The 23,852-nt window shown below is 47.4% G+C and overlaps 1 protein-coding gene across 4 annotated transcripts in view; it reads left to right on the top strand.

Annotated features, from left to right (window-relative positions):
* The window catches only part of PHF12 (PHD finger protein 12), a 252,771-nt gene that overhangs the window by 152,970 nt on the left and 75,949 nt on the right, over positions 1-23,852 (top strand). For 3 of the 4 annotated variants that reach the window (XR_010241510.1, XM_063955904.1, XM_063955906.1), the window contains exon 12: positions 4,972-5,073. The exons of the other annotated variant lie outside the window; for it this stretch is intronic. Coding sequence is in view for 2 of the 3 variants with exons in the window: in XM_063955904.1 (XP_063811974.1) it covers positions 4,972-5,073 (102 nt within the window). In the remaining variant the exon portion in view is untranslated. The remainder of the gene's footprint in view (positions 1-4,971; positions 5,074-23,852) is intronic. 4 annotated transcript variants of the gene reach the window in all.

Below are 23,852 nucleotides of genomic sequence, written 5' to 3'. Positions count from 1 at the left end.
TGCGCCTACTAGGGACTTGGAGGACTCCAAGTTGCTAGATGTGGTCAGGGCCCTGAAAATATAGGTTCCAGGACGGCTGGAGTCAGGAAAACTGACTTGCTGTTATCCTGTATGCACCCAACAAACTGGGTGCTCTTGCTTCTAAGCAGACTTTTGCTAGTTGGATGTGTAATACAATTCAGCTTGCACATTCTGTGGCAGGCCTGCCACAGCCAAAATATGTAAATGCCCATTCCACAAGGAAGGTGGGCTCATCTTGGGCGGCTGCCCGAGGGGTCTCGGCTTTACAACTTTGCCGAGCGGCTATTTAGTCAGGGGCAAACACGTTTGTAAAATCCTACAAATTTGATAACCTGGCTAAGGAGGACCTGGAGTTCTCTCATTCGGTGATGCAGAGTCATCCGCACTCTCCCGCCCGTTTGGGAGCTTTGGTATAATCCCCATGGTCCTTTCAGGAACCCCAGCATCCACTAGGACGATAGAGAAAATAAGAATTTACTTACCGATAATTCTATTTCTCGGAGTCCGTAGTGGATGCTGGGCGCCCATCCCAAGTGGGGATTATCTGCAATACTTGTACATAGTTACAAAAATCGGGTTATTATTGTTGTGAGCCATCTTTCAGAGGCTCCGCTGTTATCATACTGTTAACTGGGTTCAGATCACAGGTTGTACAGTGTGATTGGTGTGGCTGGTATGAGTCTTACCCGGGATTCATAAATCCTTCCTTATTGTGTACGCTCGTCCGGGCACAGTATCCTAACTGAGGCTTGGAGGAGGGTCATAGGGGGAGGAGCCAGTGCACACCACCTGATCCTAAAGCTTTACTTTTTGTGCCCTGTCTCCTGCGGAGCCGCTATTCCCCCATGGTCCTTTCAGGAACCCCAGCATCCACTACGGACTCCGAGAAATAGAATTATTGGTAAGTAAATTCTTATTTTTTTTCCCATTAGTTTTAAAAGCAGTCAGGTGGAGACTTTTTATAAAACCACTTTAGATAACTTTAAATCCATTTGCTCATCAAAATGTGATAAGCAAAATCTCAATAAATGGGAAAAACGAGCCATTAAGAAACTAACTGATGATACTTCAATTATTATAAAGGAAGCTGATAAGGGGGGTGGGCTCGTCATACAGGACAGAGATGATTACGTCAAAGAAGCCCTTCGGCAACTACATGACGTGAACTTCTATGAAGTCCTTGTGTGCGACCCCACCCCTCTATATCAGAAGGAGCTACATACACTCCTACAAATGGCTCTTCAAGACAGAGTGATATCCAAGGAAGAATTACATTTTCTTTTTCCATTGCACCCCACCACCCCTATATATTATCATTTACCAAAGATTCACAAGTCCATCACCTCACCTCCCGGACGTCCTATTATTTCTGGTGTCAATTCCCTCACCTCCTCTCTATCCGCCTATGTCGACAGTTACCTGCAGCCTCGTGTCTCTCGATTAAGATCCCACATCAAAGATACTAGACATTTTCTAGAACTTATCCAAAAAATCACTTGGAAACCATCTTATGCTTTTGCTGCTCTAGATGTTTCTAGCCTATATACAAACATACCCCACCAGTTAGGGGTGCAGGCTATTAAACAATTATTAACAATTGATGGGGACCTTTCCGAGAGACACCAGCAGTTTTTTGTCGACTCAATTTCCTTCATTCTCTCACAATTATTTTATGTTTTCTAACTCTTTTTATCGTCAGACGATGGGAACCGCCATGGGGACGAGATTTGCGCCGAGCTACGCCAACCTTTATGTAGGTTTACTGGAGGAGGACCTCATTTGGGGAGGCGGGCTCGGTGAACGTCTCGTCCTCTCTGGGCGGTACATCGATGATTTATTCTTTATTTGGGATGGGGATTATAACACTTTTTTGGAATTGGTTAATACCCTCACCACTAACACATTTAATTTAACTTTTACTGCTCACTATAGTCCCATTAAAATTAACTTCTTGGATATCACTCTAGAGATATTAGATAATTGTATCCATACTTCCAACTATGTAAAAGAGGTTGATCATAACTCCTATTTAAACTATGATTGCGCATTACCAATCATGGAAAAACAACATTCCCAAGGGACAATTGTTACGTATTAAACGGAACTGTTCAAGTATTCAAGCATATGAGACCCAAGCGACCGGTTTATTAGAATCCTTTGGTGATAGGGATTATCCACAACATATACTAAATAAAGCAGTACTAGATGTTAATCAAATAGAAAGATCCACCCTTCTTTGTCCTAAATTAAAAAATGTATCTGATAACAAGAATGAACTGGCATTTATTTCCAAATTTAACAATAGATCAAACCAAATAAAAAATCCGATCAAACAGAACTACCATATGCTCTTAAATGATCCAATATTGAATAATATCCTTCCACCGAAACCCATCTTCATTTTCAAAAAGAACAGATCCTTAAAAATTATATAACTCTCTATATCCAAGTGGCCTCAATGAGGCACTTGAATTAAATGCAGTATTGTAATCTTTATCAACGTTAACATTTACTAGTGATATTATTAATTAATCTATTAATTTATTCTGTAATATCGTAATTTCTACCAATACTAATTGCTAACTACGATTATTGATACCATTGACAAGCTTACTAACTTTATTCTGTTAGCTGGCCACAAGAGGTCAGCAAAGGGTTCTATTATGGGTACTATTTTGTTTTAATTTTTCTCCCTATATATTGGAACCATATAGAAATAGCCCTACCTTATTAACTCTAATATCAATTATATTTCTTATCTCTTTAGAATATTTGTGTTAATTATTGTCTATCTGTATCTAAGTGGTAAAATCTATCTCTGTTTGGTACAATATCGCTGATTTATTGTCATCAATCTGTTAAGAGAGTGATTATAAATATACTGTACATAGGGAACAAAAGAAACGATGTTTATCCTTCTTAAATACAAGTCTTCTTCCAACTGTGGGCAAAATATGCCCTTTCACGGGTCTGATCACGTGACCGGGACTGTATACAAACAGAGGTGATGCGCTTCCTGTGACTTGCGTCCGCGGACGAAAGAGCCCGGTCACGTAACTACTACTTCCCTCTATACATCAGAGGGTTCACGTCGTCATTGCAGGGTTGTAGCCGATCACGTGGACGGACGTAGGATCACGTGATCGGCGTCATCCCGCAAATCCACCAATGAGTCCCTGTTATGCGTTCCAGAGACCGGAAGTACTGATCCGCGGTCATGTGACCATTAGCTACACTCAGGAAGTGTTTTACATTTCAAATCTTATAACTAAAAAATCACTGTTCAAACTAAGTTCCTTAATACATATTACCTTGTCTCCACTAATCACAATTTAATTAAACTGGTTATAGTTTAATTTTAAACATTTTTAACTGTATGATATTTGCAATGAGCAACAGCTGTAATTATTGGGCAATCAGCACAGCCTTTATAAGGGGCACTCTCACAATGGACACATATACCTTGATGAAGCTGTTGACACAGCGAAACGCGTCGGCTTTGAAGAAGCCTGCACCACTATGCCTATAGATGTCCTGGAATAACGCCTAGAAGTCCACCATTTGTGAAAACAGGGATACACTGTCGTCCACAATAAGGAGTATAGGACCAAGCTTTTACGAGGACCTCGATGCCCGGATTCAAGCTTTAAAGGTCTGTGCAACCTACTCCGCAAAGGACTATCAACATTTAATCAGTGTTTTATGCACCCCTGGGACTGTGGCTATATTTCCATGGACTCTAAACAAAGGATCATGTGAGGCTTCTACATGTGATATTATTCTATCCTGACTTGCTGTGCTGAGTTTGCCCCATCTGTTTTATGCTAATAAGTTTTTTAAAAAGTATTCATTGCGCGTTATTACATAAGTATTTATGAGAGATTGCAACTTAAGTTTCTTTTAATAAATTATATATATCTATATATCCAGTTTATAGCGCTGCATACTTTCTCCTTTTAACTGCTATATAGGGGGGTAACTATCCCTTAAGCAGCTGCTCCGGGTCAAACACCTCAATTTATAAGCGCCGGACTAATTACGTTGGTAATTTTTTTCCTGCTACTTGTACTTTTCATGTATCTTATGTTTTGTTTACTTTGTGTATTACTTGTTTCCATGCCTGTCCGGACCTACAAAAATTGTGGCTCCTTATAATAAGCTATAATGGTGACTACCCAACCACTAAGACGTGTGGTATGTGGTTTTACTAGTATTACTGAGTTCACTGTTGGCTTTGCATTGGCTTTACATGCAGTCCATACCCAATATGAGACAAGCAGCAATTCAACAATACTAAACAGACTTTGGTTTTGGTAACACACGAGATTGATCCATTAACATGGAAAAAAAGCATGTGATATGGCCAGTAGGAATTTATTTATTAACATTTAAATAATGCCAGCATATTCCATTTTATAAGATGGAACATCATTTTTTAATACAACAGTAATGAAACAAGGCTTTGTAACAGAGAGGCTTTCAATCTATATGTGACCTTATAGGGGGTGATTCAATTATAATGGGCGCCAGTATAATTAATTGGTACCTGACTGAGCAATTCAATTGTTCTGGACACCCATCAATTATTGCACTTGTTGCGCCCAGTTAGGCCAGGTTTAGCCCTGTATAGCAGCTAAACCTGTCAAAACTCCTGGTTAGGGTGCCAAACCACAAAGTTTTCGTACATTTATTCTTGCCACCTTGGGAGTCTGAGAAGAAATTGTCCCCCTTTAGCACTTGTGCCCAAACAGAAAAAATTGAATTGCTCCATCGGGTGCCATCTAGTGGCAGCAGTGGGGGAGACAATTGAATCGCGCCTATACTGTTTTTTTGTTTTGTTTATCCTTTTAAATGTGCAATGGTACATTGGGTCATTTATAAACTGCATCAATATGTGTATATACCGGCTGTGACTTTACACGCGTTCCTGTTACCTTTGCCTTTTTATAGCCCAGAGGAGAGATGTGCAGGCTAGGGCTGTATTCTATCCTCTAATGATGGGTGTTGGGGCTCCAGTGAACATGTGTTACCGGACACTCTACATCGGCACAGGTAAGTTTGTCTCATTATCCTAAACGTACTAAATGGACATTAATATAAATGGGAAGAATTTGCCATCCCTATCATTCTATTGGAAGTAGTGGGCTAGTAAAAGTGCTTCATCTGAAGCGAAGTGGTGAGTGTATCTGTGTGTGTGTATATATACATATATTATATATATATATATATATATATATATATATAAATTTCCATATAGGTGTCCGTACTCGCATCCAATTGTAGATCATCTCAGGGGTGCTCCTTAAGATAATGCTGGAGGCTTTACCAATAATATAAATGTAAAAAGTCCATGGGTTGGACAGAGGGCACTCACCATCCAATAAATATTTTCAAACTTTTATTCAGACATCCGTGTCAGCAAAAATATGTCGACGTTTCGACCCTATAGGGTCATTCTCAAGACAGCCACAAGAGACATCCTCACAACATGCAAGTTGCAGGCATACTGACACAGCCTCCCAGGCTCCATTATAAAGCATGCAACAATTACTCAATAAGATTAATTACAATTACCAATGAAACAACTTCAGCTATAAATACTCAATGATCTACAAAAATATAGAACCAAATGTCACTGGGCTAGACATTAAAGCATCAATTTAATACAACCATAAGCATATATTATTCATATATAAGTACTACAGCCCTATTAATACCTAATTGGTGAGCAACCAGTCTTTCTGCTGCGGGGTACACTGGGCTCCACAAGGATAGACATAGGGGTGTAGAGTAGGATCTTGATCCGAGGCACCAACAGGCTGAAAAGCTTTGACTGTTCCCAGAATGCATAGCGCCGCCTCCTCTATAACTTCGCCTCCCTGCACAGGAGCTCAGTTTTGTAGTTGGTGCCGCAGATAGCAGGCACATAACAGAGGGGCTGCTCTGGGCAGCCCTAAGAAGAGCTTTTTGAGAAGAAAAGTGAAGACTTCAAGGGCTGCAGCTCCATCTCTCCCCAGCGGCGCTGTACACTCCCGAGCCCTGGTTGCCGGGTCACTACAGCAGGAGGCTCCGGTTTTCTTCCATGGTCAGGCACACACAACGGGGGCTCTCCAGGATCGCGTGCCCGGGCTTCGGGAGGTGGGTGGGTCCTGCTTGCGGGACCCGTACTTTATCGCGAACAAGCGCGGTCAGTGGGAGGCGGGCCGCGCCGCTGGCGGTGGACACTGTGGCAGTACAGGCGATCCCACTAGATCACCAGGGCATGGGTGCAGGTCAGGTTTTCCTTTAAAACCATTTTCTCTATCGTCCTAAGTGGATGCTGGGGTTCCTGAAAGGACCATGGGGAATAGCGGCTCCGCAGGAGACAGGGCACAAAAGTAAAGCTTTTACAGGTCAGGTGGTGTGTACTGGCTCCTCCCCCTATGACCCTCCTCCAGACTCCAGTTAGATTTTTGTGCCCGGCCGAGAAGGGTGCAATTCTAGGTGGCTCTCATAAAGAGCTGCTTAGAGAGTTTAGCTTAGGTTTTTTATTTTACAGTGATTCCTGCTGGCAACAGGATCACTGCAACGAGGGACAGAGGGGAGAAGAAGTGAACTCACCTGCGTGCAGGATGGATTGGCTTCTTGGCTACTGGACATGAAGCTCCAGAGGGACGATCACAGGTACAGCCTGGATGGTCACCGGAGCCACGCCGCCGGCCCCCTCACAGATGCTGAAGCAAGAAGAGGTCCAGAATCGGCGGCTGAAGACTCCTGCAGTCTTCTTAAGGTAGCGCACAGCACTGCAGCTGTGCGCCATTTTCCTCTCAGCACACTTCACACGGCAGTCACTGAGGGTGCAGGGCGCTGGGGGGGGGCGCCCTGGGAGGCAAATGAAAACCTTTAAAAAGGCTAAAAATACCTCACATATAGCCCCAGAGGCTATATGGAGATATTTACCCCTGCCTAAATGTACTAAATAGCGGGAGACGAGCCCGCCGAAAAAGGGGCGGGGCCTATCTCCTCAGCACACGGCGCCATTTTCTGTCACAGCTCCGCTGGTCAGGAAGGCTCCCAGGTCTCTCCCCTGCACTGCACTACAGAAACAGGGTATAACAGAGAGGGGGGGCAGAATAAATGGCAATATATTAATATAAAAGCAGCTATAAGGGAGCACTTAATCATAAGGCTATCCCTGTCATATATAGCGCTTTTTGGTGTGTGCTGGCAGACTCTCCCTCTGTCTCCCCAAAGGGCTAGTGGGTCCTGTCTTCGTATAGAGCATTCCCTGTGTGTCTGCTGTGTGTCGGTACGTGTGTGTCGACATGTATGAGGACGTTATTGGTGTGGAGGCGGAGCAATTGCCAAATATGAGGATGTCACCTCCTAGGGGGTCGACACCAGAATGGATGCCTTTATTTGTGGAATTACGGGATAGCGTCAACTCGCTTAAGCAGTCGTTTGCCGACATGAGGCGGCCGGACACTCAATTAGTGTCTGTCCAGGCGCCTCAAACACCGTCAGGGGCTGTAAAACGTCCCTTGCCTCAGTCGGTCGACACAGACCCAGACACAGGCACTGATTCCGGTGGTGAAGGTGACGAATCAACCGTATTTTCCAGTAGGGCCACACGTTATATGATTTTGGCAATAAAGGAGATGTTACATTTAGCTGATACTACAGGTACCACTAAACAGGGTATTATGTGGGGTGTGAAAAAACTACCAGTAGTTTTACCGAATCAGAAGAATTAAATGACGTGTGTGATGAAGCGTGGGGTGCCCCGATAAAAAACTGCTAATTTCAAAGAAGTTATTGGCTTTATACCCTTTCCCGCCAGAGGTTAGGGAGCGCTGGGAAACACCTCCTAGGGTGGACAAAGCGCTAACACGCTTATCAAAACAAGTGGCGTTACCCTCTCCTGAGACGGACGCACTTAAAGATCCATCAGATAGGAGGATGGAAAATATCCAAAAAGGTATATACACACATGCAGGTGTTATACTACGACCAGCTATTGCGACTGCCTGGATGTGCAGTGCTGGGGTAGTTTGGTCAGAGTCCCTGATCGAAAATATTGATACCCTGGACAGGGACAATATTTTACTGTCGTTAGAACAAATAAAGGATGCATTTCTTTATATGCGTGATGCACAGAGAGATATCTGCACACTGGCATCACGGGTAAGTGCTATGTCCATTTCGGCCAGAAGAGCTTTATGGACACGACAGTGGACAGGCGATGCGTAGAGGAGTTATTTGAGGTCGGTCTATCGGATTTGGTGGCCACGGCTACGGCCGGGAAATCCACCTTTCTACCTCAAGTCACTCCCCAACAGAAAAAGGCACCGACCTTTCAACCGCAGCCCTTTCGTTCCTTTAAAAATAAGAGAGCAAAGGGCTATTCATATCTGCCACGAGGCAGAGGACGAGGGAAGAGACAGCAACAGGCAGCTCCTTCCCAGGAACAGAAGCCCTCCCCGGCTTCTACAAAAGCCTCAGCATGACGCTGGGGCTTCGCAAGCGGACTCGGGGGCGGTAGGCGGTCGTCTCAAAAATTACAGCGCGCAGTGGGCTCACTCGCAGGTAAATCCCTGGATCCTGCAGATAATATCTCAGGGGTACAGGTTGAAATTAGAGACAGAGCCACCTCGCCGTTTCCTGAAGTCTGCTTTACCAACGTCCCCCTCAGAAGGGGAGACGGTTTTGGAAGCCATTCACAAGCTGTATTCTCAGCAGGTGATAGTCAAGGTACCTCTTCTACAACAAGGGAAGGGGTATTATTCCACTCTATTTGTGGTACCGAAGCCGGATGGCTCGGTAAGGCCTATTCTAAATCTGAAGTCCTTGAACCTATACATAAAGAAGTTCAAGTTCAAGATGGAGTCACTCAGAGCAGTGATAGCGAACCTGGAAGAAGGGGACTTTATGGTATCCTTGGACATCAAGGATGCGTATCTCCACGTTCCAATTACCCCTCACACCAGGGGTACCTCAGGTTCGTTGTACAAAACTGTCACTATCAGTTTCAGACGCTGCCGTTTGGTTTGTCCACGGCACCTCGGGTCTTTACAAAGGTAATGGCCGAGATAATATTTCTTCTTCGAAGAAAAGGCGTATTAATTATCCCATACTTGGACGATCTCCTAATAAGGGCAAGGTCCAGAGAACAGCTAGAGATGGGTTTAGCACTATCTCAAGAGGTGCTAAAGCAGCACGGATGGATTCTGAATATTCCAAAATCCCAATTAATGCCGACAACTCGTCTGCTGTTCCTGGGGATGATTCTGGACACAGTTCAGAAAAAGGTTTTTCTTCCCGAAGAAAAAGCCAAGGAGTTATCTGACCTGGTCAGGAACCTCCTAAAACCAGGAAAGGTGTCTGTACATCAATGCACAAGAGTCCTGGGAAAAAATGGTAGCTTCTTACGAAGCAATCCCTTTCGGCAGATTCCATGCAAAGGGATCTGTTGGACAAATGGTCAGGGTCGCATCTTCAGATGCACCTGCGGATAACCCTGTCGCCGAGGACAAGGGTATCCCTTCTGTGGTGGTTGCAGGAGGCTCATCTATTGGAGGGCCGCAGATTCGGCATGCAGGATTGGATCCTGGTGACCACGGATGCCAGCCTGAGAGGCTGGGGAGCAGTCACACAGGGAAGAAATTTCCAGGGAGTGTGGTCGAGCCTGAAAAAGTCTCTTCACATAAGCATTCTGGAACTAAGAGCAATCTACAATGCTCTAAGCCAGGCGGAACCTCTGCTTCAAGGAAGACCGGTGTTGATCCAGTCGGACAACATCACGGCAGTCGCCCATGTAAACAGACAGGGCGGCACAAGAAGCAGGAGGGCAATGGCAGAAGCTGCCAGGATCCTTCGCTGGGCGGAGAATCACGTGATAGCACTGTCAGCAGTATTCATCCCGGGCGTGGACAACTGGGAAGCAGACTTCCTCAGCAGACACGACCTTCACCCGGGAGAGTGGGGACTTCATCCAGAAGTTTTCCACATGCTATTAAACCGTTGGGTAAAACCAATGGTGGACATGATGGCGTCTCGCCTCAACAAAACACTGGACAGGTATTGCACCAGGTCAAGAGATCCGCAGGCAATAGCTGTGGACGCGCTGGTAACACCTTGGGTGTACCAGTCGGTATATGTGTTTCCTCCTCTGCCTCTCATACCAAAGGTATTGAGGATTATACGGCAAAAAGGAGTAAGACTAGTGGCTCCGGATTGGCCAAGAAGGACTTGGTACCCGGAACTTCAAGAGATGGTCACGGACGATCCGTGGCCTCTACTTCTGAGAAGGGACCTGCTTCAGCAGGGTCCTTGTCTTTTTCAAGACTTACCGCGGCTGCGTTTGACGGCATGGCGTTGAATGCCAGATCCTAAAAGGAAAAGGCATTCCAGAAGAAGTCATTCCTACCTTGATAAAGGCAAGGAAGGAAGTCACCGCGAAGCATTATCGCCGTATTTGGCGAAAATATGTTGCGTGGTGCGAGCAGCGGAGTGCTCCGATGGAGGAATTTCAACTGGGTCGTTTTCCTACATTTCCTGCAATCAGGATTGTCTATGGGTCTCAAATTGGGATCTATTAAGGTTCAAATTTCGGCCCTATCAATATTCTTCCACAAAGAATTGGCCTCAGTCCCTGAGGTCCAGATTTTTATCAAAGGAGTACTGCATATACAGCCTCCTGTGGTGCCTAAGGTGGCACCGTGGGATCTAAATGTAGTTTTAGATTCCTCAAATCCAATTGGTTTGAACCACTAAAGAATGTGGATTTGAAATATCTCACATGGAAAGTGACTATGTTACTGGCCCTGGCTTCGGCCGGGAGAGTATCTGAACTGGCGGCTTTGTCTTATAAAAGCCCTTATATAATTTTCCATTCGACATAGGGCAGAGCTGCGGACGCGTCCGCATTTTCTCCCTAAGGTGGTATCAGCGTTTCACCTGAACCAGCCTATTGTAGTGCCTGCGGCTACAGACGACTTGAAGGACTCCAAGTTGTTGGACGTTGTCAGAGCCTTAAAAATATACATTTAAAGGACGGCTGGAGTCAGAAAATCTGACTCGCTGTTTATACTGTATGCACCCAACAAGTTGGGTGCACCTGCTTCTAAGCAGTCGATTGCTCGTTGGTTTTGTAACAAAATTCAACTTGTACATTCTGTGGCAGGCCTGCCACAGCCTAAATCTGTTAAGGCCCATTCCGCAAGGAAGGTGGGCTCATCTTGGGCGGCTGCCCGAGGGGTCTCGGCATTACAACTCTGCCGAGCAGCTACGTGGTCAGGGGAGAACACGTTTGTAAATTTTTACAAATTTGATACCCTGGCAAAGGAGGACCTGGAGTTCTCTCATTCGGTGCTGCAGAGTCATCCGCACTCTCCCGCCCGTTTGGGAGCTTTGGTATAATCCCCATGGTCCTTTCAGGAACCCCAGCATCCACTTAGGACGATAGAGAAAATAAGAATTTACTTACCGATAATTCTATTTCTCGGAGTCCGTAGTGGATGCTGGGCGCCCATCCCAAGTGCAGATTATCTGCAATACTTGTACATAGTTATTGTTAACTAATTCGGGTTATTGTTTAGGAAGCCATCTTTCAGAGGCTCCTCTGTTATCATACTGTTAACTGGGTTTAGATCACAAGTTGTACGGTGTGATTGGTGTGGCTGGTATGAGTCTTACCCGGGATTCAAAATTCCTCCCTTATTGTGTACGCTCGTCCGGGCACAGTACCTAACTGGAGTCTGGAGGAGGGTCATAGGGGGAGGAGCCAGTACACACCACCTGACCTGTAAAAGCTTTACTTTTGTGCCCTGTCTCCTGCGGAGCCGCTATTCCCCATGGTCCTTTCAGGAACCCCAGCATCCACTACGGACTCCGAGAAATAGAATTATCGGTAAGTAAATTCTTATTTTAATAGTTGCCCACAGTGCCCGGTAGTTTTGCCAGCAGGGGGATAAGGCTTAGACCTGGAGCCCCTCCCCCAGCCCCAGGGCGCCATTTCCCGCAAATGTTCCCTCCCTGGAGCTGCATATCTGTCTCTCCCTCACTCCCTGTCAGTGTTTGGGCGCCATTTCTCTCAGCTACACTGTTCCTGGGACTGCTTGGACAAATCCTCCTGTGTAAAGCCACCTGGTTGTCAGCGCTGTGACTTTACATGACACTTAAGTATTCTACCTGCCTATTAGACAGTGTTAGTTAAGAAAGAGTGCATTTATTCAGGGTTTTCTAGTACAATTACCCTGTGATATACATCCAGTTCTTACTGTGCAGTGTTATATCTATTGACTACATAGCTATATAAGATGGTCCAGTGCAGTATTATTGTTAGTAATAACCTCTGCATTGTACAACTGTGTCTATATGTGTGTGCATTAGCTTGCTGAGTGGTTTCCATTTCATGTCTCTCACTCAACTTGCTATCCCTATATTCTATAACCTGAGGGGGCTTGGTGCGTCAGATTTTATATTTATATAGGATTTTCACAAGATATACTTTAATATGTATTTTTCTCTGTGATTTTAGTCACCATATCTCTCCTATATCTCTGCTTGTGCTGACTACACTGTGCAGGGGTTTGGGTTTAGAGGTATTGTGCTGCTGCCAATTGTACTGTGTTACCTGATACTGCAAGTTATATCATGTCTGCTTCTGAAGGTAACGGTTCTGGGGCGGAACACACTGCCGGTGTTGCTGACGCCACGGGGCCATATGAGGAGAATATAGCAGCTGTGGGCTCTTGTTCTGGGTTCTCCTTGCCCCCCAGTGGGACTGTGGCAACGGAGGTACATAATGACCCACCGTGGGCGTTTTTTCCACGCTTCTGCATACGCTAGTTAATAAATAAACCCCCCCTATGGGACCCCCTATGCCGGTGCAACCGTATGTGGTCCCTGCAGCTAACCCGCCGTGGGCGGGCAATTTATCTGCTCAATTGAAGTTGAACCAGTCCCTGACTACTAAAAAGTCTGACCCTTGCTTGCCCAAGCCCAAGGGGTCCTCTAAGCGAGCTCTTATCTCCTCACAGTCCACTGCTGTCACTGACACCTCTTCTGATGAAGATGGCGCTTACACTGACCCCACAGATTCTGACACGGATACTGCTGATGGGGAGGGTAGTTCATATGTGGATGTTCCTGATCTTTTGGAGGCTATTAAGTTGATTTTACAGATTACGGATGATCCCGAGCCATCCGTCCCTCCTAAGAAACCAGATAGGTTCAAGCATCAGAAGGTGGTTAAACAAGTTTTACCTCACTCTGACCACCTAGTGGATATACGTCAGGAACCCTTGGAAAACCCGGGTAAGAAGTTTGTGCCTCAAAAGAAGATGCTGGCTCGCTATCCCCTTGCGCCAGAGCTGTCTAAAAATTGGAAAACGCCTCCTCTAGTAGACTCGCATGTGGCTAGGATGGTGGTTTCCTCAGCTCTACCTGTCACTACCGTCACGTCTCTAAAAGAGCCTACGGATAAACGTGTGGAGGGTTGTCTGAAAGCGATGTACACCCTCACGGGTGCTGCACAAAGGCCCACTATTGCAGCAACATGGGCTGCAGAGGCTATTGGAGCATGGGCCTTGGAGTTAGAAGCTGAAATCTCTTCTGACCATGCTAGACAATGCTTGTCATATATTGTCACAGCTTCTCACTATATTAAAGAGGCGGCCAAGGCCTCTACTACATCAGTCCTGACTCGCCGGATATTGTGGCTGAGATCCTGGTCTGTGGATCTCTAGAAAAACCCTGGAGGTACTCCCTTTCAAGGGAGATATTCTGTTTGGGGAGAACTTAAATTGATTGTGGCTGACTTGGCTACTGCCAAAACTGCCTGTCTAGCCTTCGACACAGAAGGAGCGGTACTTGGCAAAGGTACTTCCTTTCGCCCCTTTCTTCCTTCAGGTAAAGCAAAAGGTCAGGCGTACAACAAGCAGGCCCGCACTTTCAAACCTGGTAAGCCAAAGCCCAAAAGAGCCTGGGCGGCCCGTCAGCCAGCTTCCAAGACTGATAAGCCTGCCGCATGACGGGGCGGGCCTTCCCCTGGGGGATCCCAGGGTGGGGGGCCGGCTTCTAGGGTATACCCAGGAATGGTTGAAGACCATTTCAGATGCCTGGGTACGGGAAGTAGTCACTCGAGGTTACGCCATAGCCTTCAAAAACCGACCCCCTCATCGATTTTGCCGGACAGACGTCCCGTTGGACCAGACAAAGGCAAACAGTCGTAGTACAGGTGCCTCTTGCGCAGAGGGGCCGGGGGTACTATTCTCCGCTGTTTCTAGTCCCGAAAACGAAGGGGTCCTCCCGGCCCATTCTCAACCTCAAGGCAATTGAACAGGTTTGTGAAGGTTTCCAAGTTCCGTATGGAAACCCTTCGCTCTATAGTTCTGGCCTTGGAACCTGGGGACTACATGGTCTCCCTGGACATACAGGATGCTTACCTGCATATTCCTATAGCAGCGTCACATCAGCAATACCTGAGGTTTGCGATTGGCAATCTCCATTACCAGTTTCGGGCGTTGCCTTTTGGTTTAACTACGGCTCAGCGAGTCTTCACCAAAGTTATGGCGGTGATGACGGTGGTACTCCGCCGTCAAGGGTCAGGATACTGCGCTATTGGACACTCACAACCAGAGGTTGTTCTCGTCTCAGGAGAAAGTCCTGAAGCTTCAGGACAGGATTCGTTGCTTCCTTTCTCGTCCGCAAGTGTCGATACATTCGGCGATGCAGGTGCTGGGCCTCATGGTGTCCGCATTCGACATGGTGGAGCATGCTCAATTCCATTCTTGCCCCCTCCAGAGGCTGATTCTAGCCAAGTGGGACGGCCTGCCTCACCTGATCAGGTCTCACATGATCTCATTGACTCCGGAGGTCCGTCTGTCGCTGCTCTGGTGGCTCCAGGACCGACAATTGTGCAGGGGCCGTCCCTTCTGGATATCCAACTGGGTCCTGTTGACGACAGATACCAGTCTAAGAGGTTGGGGCGCGGTGCTGTAGCAACACTCCCTTCAGGGTCGGTAGACCAATGAGGAATCCCTTCTCTCGATCAATATTCTGGAATTGCGGGCGGTCTTCAATGCGTTGAACCTGGCCCAGCATTTAATTCAGAACCGTCCTGTTCAAGTACAGTCGGACAACGCCACCACAGTGGCTTACATAAATCATCAAGGCGGCACTCTAAGCAGTTTGGCAATGAAGGAAGTCTCACAGATTCTACATTGGGCGGAACGCCATCTACCGGCCATATCGGCAATATTCATTCTGGGAGTCCTGAATTGGGAAGCGGACGTTCTCAGTCGTCAGGACGTACATGCTGGTGAGTGGGGCCTCCATCCAGAAGTGTTTCAACTCCTAGTGGAAAAGTGGGGCCTTCCAGACGTAGATCTGATGGCGTCTCGACACAATCACAATGTTCCGGTCTTCGGAGCAAGGACAAGGGATTCTCCAGCAGCATTCGTGGATGCGCTGGCGGTGCCGTGGAGGTTTCGGCTGCCGTACGTGTTCCCTCCGGTGTCACTCCTGCCCAGGGTAATTCGGAAGTTCAAGCAAGAAAAAGGAAATCTGCTTCTCATAGCTCCAGCGTGGCCCAGACGGCACTGGTTCTCAGACCTGCAAGGCCTATCGTCAGAGCGTCCAATTCTACTTCCACAACGCCCAAACCTACTCGTTCAGGGCCCCTGTGTCTACCAGGACCTAGCCCGGCTGTCTTTGACGGCGTGGCTCTTGAAGCTTCCGTCTTAAGGGCTAAAGGGTTTTCTGAGGCGGTCATTCAAACTGTGTTGCGGGCCCGGAAACCGGCTTCGGCTCGGATTTACTATAGGGTCTGGCATTCTTAATTTGTTGGGTGCGCATCTAACGATTATGACGCTTCCAAGTTTAGTACAGCCAAGTAGTTGGCTTTTCTTCAGCAGGGCCTGGACTTAGGCCTGCGTCTGGCCTCCCTCAAGGTTCAAATATCTGCTTTGTCTGTGTGATTTCAGAGAAAAATTGCGACCTTACCTGATGTGCATACCTTTACTCAGGGTGTGTTGCGTATCCAACCTCCCTATGTCCCGCCTGTGGCTCCTTGGGACTTGTCGATGGTCTTAGAGGCGTTACAAGAGTCGCCGTGTGAACATCTTGGTTCAGCTGATCTTAAGTGGCTCTCCCTTAAGGTGGTGTTTCTGCTGGCTATTGCTTCATCTAGAAGGGTGTCGGATTTGGGTGCCTTGTCCTGTAGTTCCCCATATCTGATATTTCACTGTGACCGGGAGGTTCTTAGGACTCGTCCCGGATATTTACCGAAGGTGGTTTCTTCATTCCACATTAACCAGGAAATTGTGGTTCCGGCACTTGTTTCTCCTGATCGGTCTCCCAAAGAGCTGTCTTTGGATGTGGTACGGGCTCTCCGTATCTATATGAAGAGAACTGCTTCTATTAGAAAATCTCATTCTCTCTTTGTGGTGTTTGGATTTCACAAACGAGGCTGGCCTGCTCACAAGCAAACTTTGGCAAGATGGATTTGAATGGTGATTGCACATGCTTATGTGAGGGCTGGTCTTTCGGCCCATTCTACTCGGTCTGTTGGACCTTCTTGTGTGGCCCGCCGTGGTGCGACCCTTGAACAATTGTGTAAGGCGGCTACGTGGTCCTCTGTGAACACGTTCATAAGGTTCTATGCCTTCGATACTGCCGCTTCCCAGGATGCTTCCTTTGGACGCAGGGTTCTTGTGCCCGCTACAGTGCATCCCCTTCCATAAGGAACTGCTTTAGAATATCCCCTATGTCTATCCTTGTGGAGCCCAGTGTACCCCGCAGCAGTAAGAACTTACCTTTGTTAAAACTTTCTGCGAGGTACACTGGGCTCCACAAGGCGCCCACCCTGACGCACTTAGCTTCTTTGGGTTGGTATGGCATTAGCCGCTGACACTTCTCCTGTCGTGAGAGTGTGGTGTATGTGGCTACTAACTGTTGTCCTCTCTCTTCCTGCTACTGCAGTGGGCTGGTTAACTAAAAACTGAGCTCCTGTGCAGGGAGGCGGGGTCATAGAGGAGGTGGCGCTATGCATTCTGGGAACAGTCAAAGTTTTTCAGCCTGTTGGTGCCTCGGATCAAAATCCTACTCTACACCCCTATGTCTATCCTTGTGGAGCCCAGTGTACCTCGCAGAAAGTTTTAACAAAGGTAAGATCTTACCATAAAACTCGTTATTAAATCACCTGTGTCTGCATTAGTTTCAGCAAAACCTAGTATACAAGGCTGCACTATAGAGTGCTTTAGTCACTGGCCGGAAGTACGCAAACGATCACATGACAGAATCGGAAGTATGCGATCCACCACATTCTTTTCAATACAACCAAACATGTACTTTCTCTTACAGTACGTCCTAGAGGATGCTGGGGTCCACATTAGTACTATGGGGTATAGACGGGTCCACCAGGAGCCATTGGCACTTTAAGAATTTGAGAGTGTGGGCTGGCTCCTCCCTCTATGCCCCTCCTACCAGACTCAGTTTAGAAAATGTGCCTGGAGGAGACGGTCACAGTAAGGGAAGCTCTCCAGAGTTTTCTTAGTAAAGTTTAGTTTTAGAGTTTATTATTTTACAGGGAGGCTGTTGGCAACCGCCTATTGTTGACATGTCAGTATCCAGACTCTCAAAAAAGGTGGTTTTACCTGTTCCAGGATCTACCGCCTTGAAAGAGCCGGCTGATTGTAAAATTGATAATATGCTCAAATCCATGTACACTGCTTCTGGGGCGATCCTACGTGCAACTATTGCCAGTGCTTGAATTGCCAAAGCTATAGCAAAGTGGTCAGGCATGTTACTTGAGGACTTGGATACTATGGAGAAATGTGATGTTGAATTGTTTTTACGCAACATTCAGGATTCGGCAGGATTTCAGGTAGAATCCATGAAAGACTTGACTTCCATGGCTGCAGGGATTTCCTCCATGTCGGTATCAGCTCTTCGAGGACTGCGGTTGCGCCAGTGGTCTGCTGACGCGGAATCCAGGAGAAGTGTGGAGACCCCAACTTACACAGGTCAGGCTCTCTTTGGGGGAGCGTTAAATGCGTGGATCTCCACGGCGACGGCTGGTAAGTCACCCTTTCTTCCCTCAGCTACACCTGCTCCGAAGAAACCCTTTTCTTCAGTTACATCACAGCCCTTTCGGTCTCACAAGCCCAGAAAGACCAAGCCGTAGAACACCTTCTTTCGGGGAGGTCGGCCCAAGTTCAAGAAACCTGCAGCTTCAGGTTCCCAGGAACAGAAACCTGCTTCAGGTACACCAAAATTCTCTGCATGACTGTGGACTGCACGGCCCGGAGGTGGGGCCGGTGGGAGCGAGACTCAGACATTTCAGTCATGTCTGGGTGTCCTCCGGCCTTGAACCCTAGGTACAAGAGTTTGTGTCCCAGGGGTACAGGCTGTAATTTCAAAATCTCCCTCCTCACCGATTTTTCAGATCAGGCTTGCCAGCTCTGCTGGCAGACAGGACTGTCCTGCAAGAAGCAGTAGAGAAGTTGGTGGAGGCACAGGTTATTGTACCAGTACCTCATATGCAAAACAATGGTTACTATTTGAACCTTTTCGTGGTACCGAAACCGGATGGTTCGGTCAAGCCCATTCTGAACTTAAAATCACCTAAACCCCTTTCTGAGGAAGTTCAAGTTCAAAATGGAGTCTCTAAGGGCAGTGATATCAGGTCTGGAGGAGGGAAAATTCCTAGTATCCCTGGATATCAAGGATGCGTACCTCCACATTCCGATTTGGGTGCCGCATCAAGCTTATCTTCTATTCGCATTGTTGGACTGTCACTTTCAGTTCCAGGCCCTCCCATTCGGGCTCTCCACAGCACAGAGGGTATTCACCAAGGTGATGGCGGAAATTATGATTCTCCTCCGCAGACGGGGTGAACATAATTCCATGTCTGGACAATCTGCTGATGAAGACATTGTCCAAGGAGAAGCTGTTATGGTCCATAACATTCACGACCCAGCTTCTCGGGGAACATGGTTTGATCCTGAATCTTCCAAAATCACAATTGGAACCAACCAGGAGGTTGTCCTTTCTGGGAATGATCCTCGACACGGAGGTGCAACGGGTGTTTCTCCCGGAGGAAAAGGCGTTGGTGATTCAAATGATGGTACGGGATGTCCTGAAGCCAGCCCGGGTGTCAGTTCATCAGTGCATTCGCCTTCTGGGAAAGATGGTGGCCTCTCTGCAGTACGGGAGGTTTCACGCTTGGTCCTTCCAACTGGATCTCCTGGACAAGTGGTCGGGTTCCCATCTACACATGCACCAGAGAATACGTCTGTCGCCGAAGGCCAGGATTTCACTCCTCTGGTGGCTGCAATTACCTCATCTTCTGGAGGGCCGTAGGTTCGGGATTCAGGACTGGATCCTTCTACCCACGGATGCAAGTCTCTGGGGTTGGGGCGCAGTCACTCAAGGAGAAACCTTCCAAGGAAGGTGGTCAAGTCTGGAAGCCGGCCTGTGATAAACATTCTGGAACTGAGAGCCGTCTACAACAGTCTTGTCCAAGCGGCCCATCTTCTGAGAAACCGGGCCACTCAAGTGCAGTTGGACAATGGTGGCTTACATAAACTGACAGGGCGGAACGAAGATCAGAGCTGCAATGGCAGAGGTAACAAGAATCATCCTCTGGGCAGAAAAGCACTGTCGGCAATCTTCATTCCAGGAGTAGACAACTGGGAAGCGGACTTCCTCAGCAGACACGATCTCCATCCAGGGGAGTGGGGCCTCCATCCGGAGGTGTTCAAGGAAGTAACAGATCTTTGGGGCGTACCCCAGATTGACATGATGGCTTCTCGTCTCAACAAGAAGCTTCGGCGGTATTGTTCTAGGTCGAGGGACCCGCAAACAGTTGACGCCCTAGCGACTCCGTGGGTGTTCCAGTCGGTGTACGTGTTTCCTCCACTTCCACTCATCCCAAGAGTTCTAAATCTCATAAGGAGAACAAGGTTTCAAGCAATCCTCATTGCTCTGGACTGGCCAAGAAGGGCTTGGTACGCGGATCTCCTGGATCTACTGCAAGAAGAACAGAGGCCTCTTCCTCTTCTGGAGGACCTGCTGCAGCAGGGGCCGTTCGCCTATCAAGACTCACCGCGGCTGCCTTTGACGGCATGGAGGTTGAACGCCTGATACTAGCTCAGTAGGACATTCCGAACAAGGTTATTCCTACCCTGATACAGGCTAGGAAAGGAGTAACGTCTAAACATTACCATCGAATTTGAAAAAATATGTATCTTGGTGTGAGTCCAAGAAGTTTCCAGCGGTGGAGTTTCAACTGGGACGGTTTCTCCTCTTCCTACAAGCTGGTGTGGATATGGGCCTGAGGTTGGGATCTGTGAAGGTCCAGATTTCGGTCCTATCCATTTTCTTCCAAAGACAATTGGCTTCCCTCCCTGAGGTTCAGACCTTTTGAAGGGAGTACTGCACATCCAACCTCCCTTTGTACCGCCTACGTCGCCTTGGAACCTTAACGTAGTGTTGCAGTTCCTCCCTCCAGTTGGACTGGTTCGAGCCTGTACAGGAGATTGAGGTCAAATTTCTTATGTGGAAGGCTGTCACGTTGTTGGCTTTAGCTTCTGCTAGACTTGTGTCGGAGTTCGGGGCTTTCTCCTGTAAAAGCCTATACTTGATCTTCCTCGAAGATAGAGCTGAGCTCCGGACAGGTCAGCAGTTTCTCCTGAAGGTTGTATCGGCATTTCATATCAACCAACCTATTGTGGTGCCAGTTGTTACGGACTCCTCAAAGTCCTTGGATGTTGTAAGGGCTCTGAAAATCTATGTGAAGAGGACTACTCGTCACAGAAAATCGGACTCTGTCATGTATGATCCCAAGAAAATTGGGTGTCCTGCTTCTAAGCAGACGATCTCTCGCTGGATCAGGTTCACTATCCAGCATGCGTATTCTACGGTAGGCTTGCCGTGTCCTACGTCTATCAATGGTGTCTTAAATGAATAATTCTGACAATATAGATAAATATAAAAATAGTTTACAATTTAATAACATATAATAACAATTGATGAAGTCTGTGACGAAACGTGTTGGAAAACCTGGTAGTGACCTTATACTCAGATGAGCAAAATCTTTTTATTTATTGCAACTGGCACTTTATATATTTATTGTGTAGATTGAAGAGATTTTCTGTCCAAATTGTTATTTTCTCTAACGTCCTAGTGGATGCTGGGGACTCCGAAAGGACCATTGGGAATAGCGGCTCCGCAGGAGACTGGGCACAAAGTAAAAGCTTTAGGACTAGCTGGTGTGCACTGGCTCCTCCCCCTATGACCCTCCTCCAAGCCTCAGTTAGATTTTGTGCCCGAACGAGAAGGGTGCAATCTAGGTGGCTCTCCTGAGCTGCTTAGAGTAAAAGTTTAAATAGGTTTTTTATTTTCAGTGAGACCTGCTGGCAACAGGCTCACTGCATCGAGGGACTTAGGGGAGAGAAACGAACTCACCTGCGTGCAGAGTGGATTGGGTTTCTTAGGCTACTGGACATTAGCTCCAGAGGGACGATCACAGGCCCAGCCATGGATGGGTCCCGGAGCCGCGCCGCCGGCCCCCTTACAGATGCTGAAGCAAGAAGAGGTCCATAAATCGGCGGCAGAAGACTTTCCTGTCTTCATAAGGTAGCGCACAGCACTGCAGCTGTGCGCCATTGCTCTCAGCACACTTCACACTCCGGTCACTGAGGGTGCAGGACGCTGGGGGGGGGCGTCCTGGGAAGCAATGAATTTACCTTAGTTGGCGAAAAATACATCACATATAGCTCCTGGGCTATATGGATGTATTTAACCCCTGCCAGTTTTCCAGTAAAAAGCGGGAGAAGAGCCCGCCGTGAAGGGGGCGGGGCCTATCTCCTCAGCACACAGCGCCATTTTTCCCACACAGCTCCGCTGGTAGGAAGGCTCCCAGAATCTCCCCTGCATCCTGCAACTACAGAAACAGGGTAAAAAAGAGAGGGGGGCACTTATTTGGCAAAATAACAGATATAAGCAGCTATAAGGGATAGACACTTATTGTAAGGTTGTCCCTATACATATATAGCGCTCTGGTGTGTGCTGGCAAACTCTCCCTCCGTCTCCCCAAAGGGCTAAGTGGGTCCTGTCCTCTATCAGAGCATTCCCTGTGTGTGTGCTGGGTGTCGGTATGTGTGTGTCGACATGTATGAGGAGGAAAATGATGTGGAGACGGAGCAGAGTGTCTGTAACAGTGATGTCACCCCCTAGGGGGTCGACACCTGAGTGGATGTACTGTTGAAAATTACGTGACAGTGTCAGCTCTATATAAAAAAACAGTGGTTGACATGAGACAGCCGGCTACTCAGCTTGTGCCTGTCCAGACGTCTCATAGGCCGTCAGGCAGATGGCAGATACAGACGCCGACACGGATACTGACTCCTGTGTCGACGGTGAAGAGACAACCGTGATTTCCAGTAGGGCCACACGTTGCATGATTGAGACAATGGAAAATGTTTTATACATTTCTGATAATACGAGTACCACCAAAAAAGGGGTATTATGTTCGGTGAGGGAAAAACTACCTGTAGTTTTCCTGAATCTGAGAAATAAAATGTGTGATGATGCGTGGGTTTCCCCCCGATAACAATTAATAATTTCTTAAAAAGTATTGGCTGCATACCCTTTCCCGCCAGAGGTTAGGATGCATTGGGAAACACCCCCTAGGGGGGATAAGGCGCTCACACGCTTGTAAGAACAAGGGCTCTACCCTCTCATGAGATGGCCGCCCTTAAGGATCCTGCTGATAGAAAGCAGGAGGGTATCCAAAAAAAGGTATTTACACACATACTGGTGTTATACTGCGACCAGCTATCGCCTCAGCCTGGAGGTGCAGTGCTGGGTTGGCATGGTCGGATTCCCTGACTGGAAATATTGATATCCTAGATAAGGATAGTATATTATTGCCTATAGAGCATTTAAAAGATGCATTTCTATATATGCATGATGCACAGCGGAATAATTGCCGACTGGCATCAAGTGCGTTGTCCAATTCTACCAGTAAAATGGTCAGGTGATGCGGATTCCAAACGTCATTTGGAAGTATTGCCTTTGAAAGGGGACATTTGGGGTCGGTCTTTTAGACCTGGTGGCCACGGCAACAGCTGGGAAATCCACGTTTGTACCCCATGTCGCCTCTCAAAATAAGACGCCGTATTATCAGGCGCAGTCCTTTGTTGGCAAGCGGACAAAAGGTTCCTCTTTTCTGCTCGTGACAGAGGGAGAGGAAAAAGGCTGCAGAGATCAGCCAGTTCCCAGGAACAGAAACCCTTTCCAGCCTCTGCCAAGCCCTCAGTATGACGCTAGGGCTTTACAAGCTCAGGCACGGTGGGGGCCCGTTCTCAATGAATTTCAGTGCGCAGTGGGCTCACTCGCAAGTAGACCCCTGGATCCTTCAGGTAATATCTCAGGGGTACATATTGGAATTCGAGACGTCTCCCCCTCGCCGTTTCCAAAAGTCGACTTTACCGACGTCTCCCTCTGACAGGGAGGCAGTTTTGGAAGCCATTCACAAGCTGTATTCCCAGCAGGTGATAATCAAGGTACCCCTCCTGCAACAGGGAACGGGGTATTATTCCACACTATTGTGGTACCGAAGCCAGACGGCTCGGTGAGACCGATTCTAAAATCTTTGAACACTTACATACAGAGGTTCAAATTCAAGATTGAGTCACTCAGAGCAGTGATTGCGAACCTGGAAGAAGGGGACTACATGATGTCTCGGGACATCAAGGATGCTTACCTTCATGTCAAAATTTACCCTTCTCACCAAGGGTACCTCAGGTTTATGGTACAGAACTGTCACTATCAGTTCAGACGCT

Source organism: Pseudophryne corroboree, chromosome 2 (genome assembly GCF_028390025.1).
Source record: "Pseudophryne corroboree isolate aPseCor3 chromosome 2, aPseCor3.hap2, whole genome shotgun sequence".
Classification (NCBI taxonomy): domain Eukaryota; kingdom Metazoa; phylum Chordata; class Amphibia; order Anura; family Myobatrachidae; genus Pseudophryne; species Pseudophryne corroboree.
The sequence above is the reverse complement of the archived record's forward strand: the minus strand, read 5'-3'. Positions and strand labels throughout refer to the sequence as shown.